At 37.7% G+C, this 14139-nt stretch overlaps 1 protein-coding gene across 3 annotated transcripts in view; it reads right to left on the bottom strand.

Annotated features, from left to right (window-relative positions):
- Positions 1 to 5328: 5328 nt before the first annotated feature.
- Positions 5329 to 14139, bottom strand: part of rtf2 (replication termination factor 2) — a 68886-nt gene continuing 60075 nt past the window's right edge. For 2 of the 3 annotated variants that reach the window (XM_062978959.1, XM_062978960.1), the window contains 4 exons: positions 12255 to 12368; positions 7975 to 8077; positions 7617 to 7709; positions 5329 to 6211 (listed from right to left, as the gene is read on the bottom strand). In XM_062978959.1, coding sequence (XP_062835029.1) covers positions 6036 to 6211; positions 7617 to 7709; positions 7975 to 8077; positions 12255 to 12368 — 486 coding nt within the window. In that variant the 3' untranslated portion in view covers positions 5329 to 6035. The remainder of the gene's footprint in view (positions 6212 to 7616; positions 7710 to 7974; positions 8078 to 12254; positions 12369 to 14139) is intronic. The other variant, XM_016995313.2, reaches the window with a different exon arrangement.

Below are 14139 nucleotides of genomic sequence, written 5' to 3'. Positions count from 1 at the left end.
GGAGACATTATGAGGGCCATGTATAAATATCTGAGGAGAAGTCATGAGGAGGGAGCAAGCTTGTTTTCTGGTGCCCTGGAGACTAGGATGCAGAACAATGGCTTTAAACTACAGGAAAGGAGATTCCACCTGAACATTAGGAAGAACTTCTTCACTGTGAGAGCTGTTCGGCAGTGGAGATCTCTTCCCCGGAGTGTGGTGGAGGCTCCTTCTTTGGAGGCTTTTAAGCAGAGGTTGGATGGCCATCTGTCAAGGGTGCTTTGAATGCAATTTTCCTGCTTCTTGGAAGGGGTTTGGAATGAATGGTCCATGAGGTCTCTTCCAACACTATGATTCCATGATACCATTAACTACCCTATAATGTAATTTAAGGATTTTATCACATGAGGCTGATTACATGCAATTGCAGCAGGATAAAGTTGCCTTTTGATGAAGCTTACTACATGCTATCATGTCTCTCCCATTAAGTGCACTACACTTGTATTGTGATTGGATCATCTTCTAGGAAAAACCCACCAATGAATTCAATATCACAGTTTTTCCATCACTCTTTCTTGATGATGTCCTTTCCTTGAAGTCTATTCTGCTTTGTTCAGAATTCATCTGGAATACCGCGCCCAGTTCTAAGCACCATAATTCAAGAAGGATATTGATACTGACAAGCTGGAAGGTCTGGAAACCAAACCCTACAAGATAGGGCTTAGGGTGCTAGGTAGGCTTGACTTAAGAAAAAGTTTGAGAGGTGGACATGAAAAGCCTTGTTTAAATATTTGAAAAGATGTCCCATTGAAGAGGCTGATTCAAATTACAGAAAACGAGATTCCACCTAAATATTAGGAAGAAAGTCCCAATGAAAAGAGTTGTTCAGCGTGCTAGAGGAATATGTTGCCTCTAAGTAAGGTGGAGTCACTTTCTCTGGAGGTTTTAAAGCAGAAGCTGGATGGCCATCTGTTGGGAGTGCTTTGATTGTATTTTCCTGCATGGCTGAGGTTTGGACAGAATTGCCCTTGTGTCTCTTCCAACTCTATGATTCTATTATTCTAACAAAGTATTTGGGGACATGGAGCTTTAGAGTGAAGTATGTGTAACAGAGAAGACCCGAGGGACCTGAGAAAAACATTCCAAAGCATTCAGAAGTATAAAAATATTTTTGAAAACAAAATCTCTAAGGCAGGGGGAACATAAACATATTCCAGTGATGGCTTAGCATGCTCAGTAGCTGGGAGTAATGATAGGAACAGAAAAGTTGGCAACAGAAAAGGAATTGAGCTTTATGAAAATATATATATCTGACTGGCAGGTACACAGAGTGGATTGGTGAATAGGAATGCTCTATTCTGCAGCATTTCCTTATGAGTCCCCCTTTTAAAAAAAGAGATGCCCAGAAACTTTGACAAACATATAATTCAATGTTTGGTTTAAAAAATTGCTGAAATTCTCTCTTTTTAAATTGCAGATTCATACTCAGAATTCCAGATCTGTAAATTCTCAGCAAAACACTATTCCATTCTAGTGAGAGCAGCATGGGTTTGGAGACATATTTGGTTATGGTTCCATAACCAGACATTAAACGATTACATAATTCATGGCAACCTAGGGGACCGTGACAGACCTAAGCAGAGTGGACAAAGTCAGATATTTCTTTTATTCCCCCATCAGTCCCAACTGGCATGGAATCGCTCTGTGTGTGTGGTTGCGTGTGCATGAGTGTTCATGTAGGATGCAGCAACTTTATGGTAAGTCCAGGGGTGGATGTATGCTTAGGCAGTGCACATTCCACATATAGAATTACTACACCTTGCTGAACCAGATTGTGGCCTAGACATGTCAAATGTATGACTCTTTTAAAATAATTTTGCTGTTTTTTAACATAAACCCCAGAAAGGGATGACACTGGAAAAAAAGCTGCTTGCCATGTGATCATATAGCTATGCAGTGAATGTGCATTTTCCAATTAACAATTAGCTGGTATGGAAACTCTGCACCAGAGAGATGATTTTTGCCTGGAGCAAAAGCTGTCTGGACTATCTCAAGCCATTCCTGTGCTTTCAAACAACACTTGAAACAGAGCAGGCACCTGCAGCAGCTTAACTTCCATCACAAATGTCATATTTTCATAGCAGAAAACTTGACAGAGCTCAGCTTAATTGGCAGAAAAGGGATAATTATCTTTTAATATTCCTTCACAGGTTTAAATCTGATAAGTGTTTTTCACACTGAGGAGCTTGCACAGCACTACACAAAGTAGTGTAAGTAACTTTTCAGCTCACTTACAGACCAGGGTGCACATAGGAAGCGGGAGGAGGCAAAGGAACTTAAGAGCACTAGATGCTGAATTGCAAATTCAAAAATTCTCTACCTTTTCATGCGTACCTATGGTAGTAATAAAGGTCCAACCCTTCAGTATTTTATCTTTGACTGAATTCATAGAATCATGGAAGCACAGCATTGAAAGAGACCACAAGGACTATCCAGTTCAACCACCTTGCCACGCAGGAACACACAATCAAAGCATCTTCAACAGATGGCCACCCAACCTCTGCTGGAAAATCTCCAGCAGCCTATTCCACTATCAATCAATTCCTAATACATGTTTCCCTGTTGAAATTCATTCTCTAGTTTTTGTTTGGCTAATCTATTCAGATCATTTTGGATTCTGAATCTATCCTCTAGTGTATTAGTTATCCCTCCCAATTTGGTGTCATCGGCAAATCTGATAACCATACCCTCTTATTCTTTCGCCCAGGTCATTGGGAAAGATGTTGAATAGCTCTGGATCCAGGACAGAACTTTGTGGCACGCCACCCGTCACTTCTCTCCAGGATGAAAAGGAGCCATTGCTAAGCACACTTTGGGTTCAGCCAGTTAACCAATTCACCATTGTTGTCACCAGCAAATAAATATATTGAATTGTTCCAATGCTAGTAGCATTATTTGACTATTTTGCAGTCTGAGAAGAGCATAAAACATGGAAAATTCTGTTCAAAATGTCTTTTCTTTTAAAAAGCACTTAAAAAGAAGAAAAACAATTACAAAATGCTACATCAAGGCAGGAAGAGCTAACCCAATACCCAATTACTAAGTAGCTTTGATTTGTTATTTTGTTACACAGACGCTACTTGTAGCTTGTAACCCCCATACAGTTTCAGTCTGAATATCATAAATGGGGAATATGTCTAATGATATCTTTATGGAATCATTTTGTTAAAAGGCATAAAATACAAAGTAAACATGCCACAAGAGTACTTATGTCTTTTCTTTCTCACAGAGAGATGTTTATGCCATTTCAGATACACACACACACACACACAGATAGAACTCACAACCTGACAGAGTTGACATCTGGCTCTTCATTTGTTTTTCCATACAGCCTGTACATCACAGATTTACAGCGTACAAATAGTTCCCTTTTCAACTAGTGCCTGTAATTTATCTGACCACTAGGGCGAGTATACGAGAGCACTTGATCTTTAATTAAATTACATGGACAGCAACTGGCGCCTGAACTTCAGAAGAAGTCATCCATGTCACATATAAATGGAACAATGTTGATTATTTATTTATTTATTTACAGTATTTATATTCCGCCCTTCTCACCCTGAAGGGGACTCAGGGCGGATCACATTATAACACACATAAGGCAAACATTCAGTGCCCATAAACACATCAAACAGAGACAGAGAGAGACACGCAGAGGCAAGTTAACCTTCTGTAAGCTAGTGAAAAACATGACAATCCTAGAGAGGAAAACTTCTGTCTTGCTCTTCCGAATATGCACTTGGAAGTCTTACATGAATTTCCAGTAGGCTTAATGTGCAAAAGGTTATTTCTGTTTTCAAAATCTCGTCCCAAGAACCAAAGCAAACACACACAGATCTGTCTAATTTCTCATTTTTTCCATTTTAGTTATCCAATAAAGATCAGATCAACATTGTATGTTTTCAAACCTCTGGAATATTTCTTGTTTGGTCATCATCTGTGTTATCTTGGGAATGCTGGGAATTATCATTCAAAATGTAATTTACCCAAAGTCTGGGATTTAGAAGCAGGTGGCTGCAGACTGGCACACTAGGGCAAGAAGCTCAAGAGGGTGTTGCTGACAGCTGCCCTAGAGATGAGCAAACAAATAAAACATCTGAACAATTTTGTCTTTGCTTTAAAATCAGCAGAACTGACCCAGGGGGTTATCACTGTGTGAATCTTTTTATTGTTGCTGTTCATATCTGGGATAAATGTTTCATCATTGGTGTATGTTTGAAAATATGCATGTGATTATGGTATCACTGTGACTACATGCTTGTTTTTGGAAAAAATCTTAAAATATTTTAAGTTATTTAGATATGTGCAGTACCTTTCAGACTTTTCTCTGCATACACAATAGGCCCATAGACTTAATGCAGCCAAGTTGACTTCTGAAACTTGGAAGTTATCTTATGCATCAGTTTTTAAACTGCTTATTTCAGCTGTGACCAAAATTTGGTTCTCCAGATGTCTTGGACTTCAACTTGGATCTCAACTTGTAGAAGCCTTGACGTTAGCCCAAGCTGTCAGAGCTACATAGGAGTTGAAGTCCAAAGTACCTACAGAACCAAAGTTGAGCACAACCGTTTTAGCTTCAAGAGTTAGTTTTATCAGTGATTCCATATCTATTGTTTGCAGCAAAAGTGATCATTGCCATTGGAAAGCTATTTCATGCAAGCATAAACTATATTTTACTGGCCAGTTACCATAAAAAGGAATGTAGCACAAAATAAGGCTGACTTAGTCATGCACTGTATACTCCACACTTCTTCTCCAAGCAGCTGGAGTTATAAACTATTTCAGAAGAGCCTGTGTTTTTGAATTCTGGACATGTCAGCTATAACATTCATGTTACTTGCATTATTACTGTGTTCCTAACTTTGTCAGTCAGGTTATCCATAACAACCAAATGTCGAAACTATAGTTTCAATCATGGATAAAGCAGTCAAGCCTTTACAATGCTATGTCTGTTTTAACCTGGCTGTCAAATGGAGTGCAATTAAATCAATTTTTCCTTCAAGAACATATAAATGACTTTCTGAAGATGTCCCAGTGCTTCAGTTTGTAACTTTGGGCTATAAAAAAGTGTTGACAGGAACTTTTATACTCATATCTATTCCATTACTCATATTTTTATTGTACAGTAAAACATTCTCTGATAATTTTGGTGTTGCATTATGAGAAGTCTTCCACCAGTGTTTGCATACGTGTCCACAGAAGAACGCCAACACATGGTTCACAGCGGCTTTTATGTAAGCCAAAGTGATCTCCAATTTTTTAAAGATGAAATCATGACAAGTTTCACAATTAAATTATTGTGTCTTTATTTGTAAGTACAAGGAGTCAGAAAATTAGAATAAAACCCTGTGTTGCTTCTTTGATTAATTTGAAGGATGAACACTTAAGATTAAATATTTAGCATGACTGCGGAGGGATAGCTAGAGGAGGACAAGCCAGGATAGAACCTACAAAGCTGTTGTGTGTGATTCATAATCCCACAGCCACACTGAACATTAAAACTCTTTGCTATATAACTATGACTCACTATAAAGAAGACACAGGAAAAGGGATGGTGGTGTCATCCAGGTTGCATCTTAACCCATTCATACAAAGCTAAAAGAGCATGAAATGGTGGCTTCCCGTTGGGTTATTAGAGGTTCTCAGCTTGACATTTCCACTTAATCAGAGCTGATAGACAGGATGCCTGCCAAGCAACAGATGTGCTCCTATAACTTGGATGCTGTAATCAAATCACCCACTGCTTGTGCCATCCTAATTAATTCAAAGCGAGCAAAAGGCAATAGATAATAATCCTAATGAGTTCTTAAAATCAATTCCTTTTAAACAAAACAAAGATAACTTCAGCTCTATTTTTATTATATATAATACAAAGTGATATTGACTGGAGCCTTATATCATTTGCGAAATTGCATACGACTAGATAACAAAGACTTCCTTTGTAAGAGGGAAAGCAGATGGGTGGGAAAGAGCTAGAAATCACACACATTGACATTTTAGAAATAGTAAGCTGTATGCGTAATCCAATTGGAAGACTCATCTTTAGAGCGTTTGGCTGAGCTGTGGGAAGTAAAAATAGACTTGTATGCTTCAGACTTCTCAACATTTGCAATGGGCCGCTTCACATTTTTGCTTTCTTTTCCAGATGAAGATGAAGCACTCTCATTGACTGCTGCATAATAAAGCAAATATACACTGTATGTTAACTCCTTAGATAAAACTGTACGTAAACAAATAGATTCATAGAAATAAGACTAGCTAAATCACACTCACGTTACATTTTAGGCATGTTAAATTGGTCAATTTTTTCCCAACATTTCATGTTCAGAGGTCTCAACATGTGAATTTTGAGACCTGTGAAAATCAAGCAAAAATGAAAATGGTTTCTCTATTTTCAGATTTCATTTAGGAATAACAAAATACAGAAATAGGATGGCTGACATCTGGCTTGACAACAAAACATGTTAAAAAGATGCTGAGAATTTAGTTGACCACAAGTTGAACATGTCAGCTCATGATACATTTGTCAAATATTCTAGGCTGCATTGAAAATATAGCATCCAGAGTAAGGGAAGCAATAGTGCTATTCTATTCTGCTTTGGTCAAATATCATCTGGAATAATGTGTCCTGTTTTGAGATCCACAGTCCAAGAAAGATATTGACAATCTGTCATATGTGCAGAGGACTGTGACCATGACAGTAAAAAGTTTGGAAATTAAGCATTGTGAAGAATGGTTTAGGGAGATTAGTATGTTTAGCTTGGAGAAGAGCAAAATGAGATATGACATGATAGCAATTTTAAGTATATAAAACAGTGGTTCTCAACCTGTGGGTCCCCAGATATTTTGGCCTACAACTCCCAGAAATCCCAGCCAGTTTACCAGCTATTAGGTTTTCTGGGAGTTGAAGGCCAAAACATCTGGGGACCCACAGGTTGAGAACCACTGATATAGAAAAAAACCTATTTTTTCTCCTGCCCCAGAGATTACAAAATGAACCAACAGATTCAAATTGCAAGAAAAAAAATCTACCTTAATATTAGGCAGAGCTTCCTTATGGTAAAAACTGCTACTAATTGAATGGACAATCTCAGAAGGTGACAGATTCTCTCTGAAGCAGAAGTTGGATGGATATCTCTCAAGAATGATTAGCTGTGTATTCCTGTACCACAGAGGTTTGGACTAGATACTCCTTGAGGTCTGTTCCAGCTGTCATTTGATTATTCTAGTCCACAATAACAATGTCCAGAGGAGCTCCTCAATCCAATTAAATGGTTTCAAAATTTGCTTTAAAATCTTAGTTACGTTGTAACCCTAGTTAATGTTAATTGTGAATGTCTAATACATAGTATTTAATTGTGGCTAAAAGAACAGGCAAACTCAGGGTGGCTGCTCATTCAGAAGGAACAGATAAAGAGCCTATAACCCCATTCTGAACTTACTTAACTATGAGATGAGCCATGTTATGGCTTCCACCTGCCCAAAGTAAAATTCTGGATGAACATTTGGATATAAGTAATCCACTAAAAGGATTACTGACAATATTATTATACCACACTGGAAAGTCTGAAACCAACCTGTACTCTTGCAGAATGCAATGCTTCTCTTTTCTCCAGATTTAGTGACTGTGGCATCCTTTTCAGTATTCACTTGAGAAGGTTTGGGTGAATCTTTAAAAGAAAAATTAAAAAAAAAAGGGGGGGGAGGGGGGAGAGAAATCAGAGAACAAAGTATACCAGAATACAAGAAGCCAACATAATCTGGATCTTTTATTCAACTGAACTGGACAGTTATCAAAATAACTGAATAAAATAAGCCAGATTTAGTTTATTGCTAAAGTGAAAAATTGACATGCATATGGTTGTCACCAAAAAAGGAAATTGAATTTCCTTCCTTCGGCATTCTTCATATTTTCTGAGATGAACTGCGACTTACCTTCAGTGGGTTCAGGCTTAATGGCGGTCTCGGCTGCCTTAGATTTCCTGGATTTCTGAAACAAGGGAGGCAAAACTGATTTTGGGGGTGCTGCACAGATGCCCTATGACAACAAGAAGTTCAAAATCTGACATTTGAAACAAGTGGTAAAAGTGCTTAATAGTGAGAATAAAAGGTTTTATATTCACGTAATAAAATCAAGGTGTCTCAAGGTACTGAGATCTAGGGAATTCTTTGGCTGCCTTAACTTAAGTCAGACAACACACAGGAGTCCTTGCTAATAAGGATGTGGACTCCCATGCTAAAATTTGGTTATGAGTGTATAAGTAATAAGTAATTTAATCCACAGAATCATGAAACTGCAAAGATGACGTGGACCACAAGGATCATCCAAGTTCAACTGTTTACCTTAACAGAAATCCCTCATGAAAGAATTCTTGAGACAGTCAGCCAATTTGTGCAGAATGAAGTAGAGTTTGCCACCTTCTGAGTAGTCCGTTAAATACATGAACAGTTCTTCTTAATGTTTAATGTAATCTAGTTTCTTGTAATTCGAATCCAGTAGAGCAGGTTCTTTTTCTTGGAGCAGCAAATCATGCTCACTCCATCTTTCATCTGAACGTCCTTGAGATATTTAAAGAAGGATATCATAGGGCCTATAGGTTCTCTTCTCTAGGCAAAACACATCTAGTTCCTTCAACCATTCCTTGTATAGCTTTATTAGCAGATATTTTATTGTGCTTTGTCCCTAGTCCTCATATGAACAACAAGGGGACCTCTGCTTGCACTGAAATCCCTCAATATCACCTTAACTGACAAAATGTCAGACAGAATGTAGGTCTATTGCTCCATGATTAACATCATTACCATTTTTCTTCTATATGATTTTTAACATCTTTGCTTGATCAAGAAGCCAGAGATGCTTTGAAACTTGCATAATGTTTTGAATGTTGGAACAATAAAGGTGTCACTGCTTGTGTATTTTGTTATATTTTGCTGAGTGGCAAACTCCTGAATATATTTTGCTCCTAGATGGACTTTGTTTATTATTTAAAATGAACTCAATTTGTTCAATTCTAAGGCCATCAATCAGAAGACGCACACTAATTTCAGTACTACCAACAGGAAAACAGATATATATACCCTGTTTCCCCTAAAATAAGACATCCCCATAAAATAAGACCTAGTAGAGGTTTTGCTGAATTGCTAAATATAAGGCCTCCCCCGAAAGTAAGACCAAGCAAAGTTTTTGTTTGGAAGCATGCCCGCCGAACAGAACACCAGAGCATGCAGGATCGGTAAATGTACGTACCAGAGTGTTGTACATGGAAATAATGGTAGTAACAAGAAATTCTTGATTCTCAGTTTGTCTGGTTATGCTGGTTTGTGATGACAACTACTGTACAGTATATAATAAATGTGCATTTTTTTTGTTCAACAATAAATGTGAATTTTTCATGGAAAAATAAGACATCCCCTGAAAATAAGACCTAGAGCATCTTTGGGAGCAATAATTAATATAAGACACTGTCTTATTTTCGGGGAAACACGGTATATAAGCACCTGTGATTCTAAGATGCACCTCATTTTAGATATGTTTAAATGTGCATTTTAGAATAGAAAAAAAACACAGTAATTTAAAAAATTCAAATACACTGTTACAAAAATCAAAACTATGGTATAAGAAAAATACATCATGTAAAACTACTAGTGAGAAAGATCACATAGCTGATGGTTTTCCCTATCACACCCAGCAGGTGGCAATAAAGGGCTTTTCTGTAATTAGGTACAGGATACAAAGCTGGATACGGCAAATATCAGAATTTCCTTTCCCATCCTTCCCTCCTCCTTTTCATTTCATCCAAACCATTACTGAGATTTGGAGGGATGTAATTTACTTGGAAGCAATCAGATCGGCAGGAACTTGAAAGTTACACATCTTCATCTCCATTTTAAAACTCTATATTTTCAAAATGTTTTACTGGCATTGCCAACCCAGATTCCCCATCACTTTTGGCCTTCTCTCCAGACACTCAAAACTGTGCAAAGAAATGTAACACTGGAAGTGCATCACAAAGGAGGAAAAAAGAATACACAGTGGAACAAGTATGCATGTGTGGGGTTTAGGACATCTTTGGAGCTCCCCAGGTCTCCAAAGTACTATTCTATTAATACTGTATTTTAATTCTTGTACTATGTCTTCTATGGTATTTTATAATAATGGGTTCTAACTGTGCCCCACCTCGAGCCATGAGGAGAGGTGGGTAAGAATAAAATTTATTACTACTACTACTACCTCCAATATGCAGTGATGTTAGGGTTCCAGAGGCCTGTAAAGTCCTAACTCATCAAGGGGACACAGACTTCCAAGTAATGCAGCTTAATTGGCAATTTATAACTTAATTTTTGTGTAGTCTGAAACAGGTAGGAAAACCAGGACATTCTAGGTAATCCTTGGTAATTTTCAGATAAAAATGTGGTGAGGTGAAGGTCATTTTGGTGTTCATATATTTTGTAGGCTGATACATTATCATCACCAAAAGAGATACTAGTATCATTTCCTTTCTTTCACTTGGAGATGACAATATAGTATCCTACCTATATGCCATTCTTAGGCAAAGGAATCTCTTCCAGTACCACTCCTTTGAAGAATAACAGTTCAGAGGCAAAGCTAATCTTTTACTAATATAGAGAAGCCTAACAGCATTATATGCTTGGACATCCTCCAGTTTCCAACATGAAAGCTGTCTTAACATCAGTTTTCAACATGAATATTAGCTGCAGAAGCTCACAATTGATTAAGTTTCATTTCCAACAGGAAGCCAGATGCAAAAGCAAAAAGAGGCCTTGATGATGCAGTTGCTAGGAAATTTGTTCTTGCACATCATTTCACCCTACCATAAAAAGCTTGAGACATTAATTATAGAACTGAAACTGTCATCTTGATTGTACACAGTGAAGCTCCCAAAATCTTGCTTGAAACGTGGAAAAGAAAGCTGAAGAAAGGTCCACAATATTACAGAATTCCTCCCTTTACGATTGTCACCTTGATGTGGTGAGGGGGCTTGCGTGGTCCAATGAACCTGAGGGCACAACCACTGGCGTCATGCACTCCCAGGAGGGGCCACAGGGGAGGATCCAAACCAGGAACAATCCGAAGACCCAAAGACCTCAACGGCGGAGCAGGCGGAGGATAACATGGTACATGTTACAACGGCTGTGAAGGCGGAAGAAGGCTGCAACAGACTGAGAAGCCACTCTCGTTGTGTTAATCACACCACTGCTGGGACCTCAATCTGTGAAGACTGTGTGTTGACCGGCCGTGCACCAACCTCCACATATTAAAAAAAATCACGCACAGGCGTCCTCCAAGAAATGGAGGACCATCATCCTTGAACTATGAGGGATCACCTAAGGAAGGAAGGCAGGCTTTGGGATGCCTGAAAATTTATTTATTTATTACAGTAATTATATCCCGCCCTTCTCACTCATAAGGAACTCAGGGCGGCTTTCAGTAGTACTTCACATCCTTCTATTAGAAGAACAGTTATTCCATTTTAGGGTGTATCTACACTATAGAATTAATGTAGTTTGACACCACGTTAACTATCATGGCTCAATGCTATGGAATCCTGGGAGTTGTAGTTTGGTGAGGCACCAACAATTTCTCCGAGAAGGCCAAAGACCTTGGCAAACTATAACTCTCATGATTTTGTCAAGAAAACACGATCATCACAATATATTGAAGTCAACTTCAACATACATGTGAACAACAATCTACCACGTCTTGTCCAATCTATACTCTGTCTTTACAAGTGTAAATAACTCAAAACAATGTGTTCATACTAGTCTTGTGCATTTGTATGGAATCACTGGCTGCTTCTATTTGTACCATTCGTATGGCCCAGCTTCTGTTTCTGTTCGCCGCTTACAGAAATAGGCACGTATACAAACTGGCTTTTTTATCCAAGGTCTGAAAAAACAATGATTTTTCAGGCCTTGGGCAGTAAAATGCCAGGGCCTGCCAGTCAGGGCCTGGGCCAGGCACTTGGCTATAGGCACGAGCAATCGAGTGCTCGATGGCTCGTAGGTCCAGCTTGCAGGGCCTAAAGCCAAGTGCCAAAAATCAGCCAACTAAATAGCTACCATTCCTGATTTCCTTTTGTTCTCAGGGAGTTGTAGCATTCCATGCCATCCGAATGGACGGGATGATACAAAACCACAAAAGAAACAGAAGAAACAGAATTCGGGCCCTACTCTAGTTCACACAAATACCTTACCTTTCCCGATTTGCTCTTTTGTCTTCTTTCATCCATTCGTTTCTTCAGCACTTCAACATCCTCTTTGGTGCCATTAAGTACAATCACATCCTCCTCTTGAAATGGGACCCCACACTTTAATGAGAAAAAAGCAAACAAGATATAATCATTATCGTCCTCATCATTACCCTCACATCTTCTTTCTTCCTCTTGTTTTTGTTTTATTTAAACCCTGCCTTTTCCCCATCTTTGGGGAAATGGTACAGATGAGAAAACTGTTATCAATATGCACAAAGAATAAGATAATTGAAAAGAAAGAAGTAGGGATGAAGGTCACATTGGGCTCACTGTGATTAAAATGAATGTGAAAGTCCCACTGATTTTCAATGCAACCTAAATGCAACTCACTGGATCTAACCCACAGGACTCAAAGAGAAATTAGTAGCATTAAGTTACATAACAATTAACTGAAAACAACTCAGCTGAACTTCTGAGTTTTCCTTTTTATTTCAATGGAACTCACATCTGACTGGTATCTTTTGGATTGGTTCATACAGTCTGCTAATTCAATTTTGATTTTATTTGTAGCTTAATTGTTTTATATATCCCAAATGGATATATTTATTTCTAATCTATACTTATATCAAGGGACACAAGGTAGCCACATCATAGATAACTTTTCACTTTTATATGCTTTTAAATTATTTTATCTTGTTATATAATGTTACTTTTAAGGTGATGATTTTAGTAATATCTTAGAATTGTGCTGTTTTTAGTTTCTTCTTTTGTGAGTCACCTTGGGTTCAAATCCAGGAAAAGGCAACGTAGAAATGGAATACAATAAATTCATATCCCATTATACCCACAATAATTCTGTAAGGTAAGTTAGACTGAGAAAATCGTTACTTCTGGATTAGACAAGTGACTAAGAAAAGGCTGATTTTGTTTACTTCCAACACAATTTCTCAATTTTTATCAGGTATTCTGAAATAGTAAGACAGAGAACTTCTCAGTTATTTCATTTCCTTTATATTGAGTTATCTACACTGAGATCTCTACCACTTCTAAAACAAATAATAATAATAATAATAATTTCTTGTTTAATTTTGTTCTGAAGTCATAAAGGGGTAAAATAAAAATGTGCATTTGATATGTTTCTATATTAAAGAACAAAACCTTTGACCTGAAACAGAATAAAATTTGTTTTGCTAAGAGCCTTATAGAGCTGAAAACAAAAACTATACAAATTAGAAATGAAAAGCAACATAGAGGCCGACTGTCTGTTACAACAGAATAAAACAGACAGAAGTAAACAATCATTTTTCATCCATTGATATTTCATAGCACTTCATATCCACAAGACTAGCTAATATAATTGTTGGCTCTCCTATTTATAGAAAAGTATGAAGAATTTTGAGTCAATTTCATTCATCTTGTGTGCAAATCTGAGCAACAAGCAACTGTACTTTCCAGCAGCAGAGTTCCTTTTTTACACACACACATACATAATTTGTTTCAAAAAACATTTCTTAGTCTCTTAAATCGAGAAGACACATCCTCAAATGGATTTTTATTATCTACTTGGTAACCAGTTCTCTAATCTTATATTATAATGAGTCTTTTATTTACAGACATATTACAGGTGTTGGAAGTAACAACCTTCTCTATGCCTTCTCTAGTAATGTTTATCTATGATCCTGTTGCTTACTGTTTTCTGCATGTATGTTCTGGTATGCAGCTTCTTTTATGGTTTCTGACAAGTTATAAAAGGGCCTACAGGCCACATGCACACACTCTCTCTCTCCTTTTGACTATGTGGCCTGCCCTGGCCGGATGGCAAAGAGAATGATCTCAAACATATCTGAAGCTGGACTGATAAGTTTTGTATCTGTTTATGCTGAACACA

Source organism: Anolis carolinensis, chromosome 4 (genome assembly GCF_035594765.1).
Source record: "Anolis carolinensis isolate JA03-04 chromosome 4, rAnoCar3.1.pri, whole genome shotgun sequence".
Taxonomy (NCBI): domain Eukaryota; kingdom Metazoa; phylum Chordata; class Lepidosauria; order Squamata; family Dactyloidae; genus Anolis; species Anolis carolinensis.
Note: the sequence above shows the minus strand (reverse complement) of the source record. Positions and strands in the feature narration are given on the sequence as shown.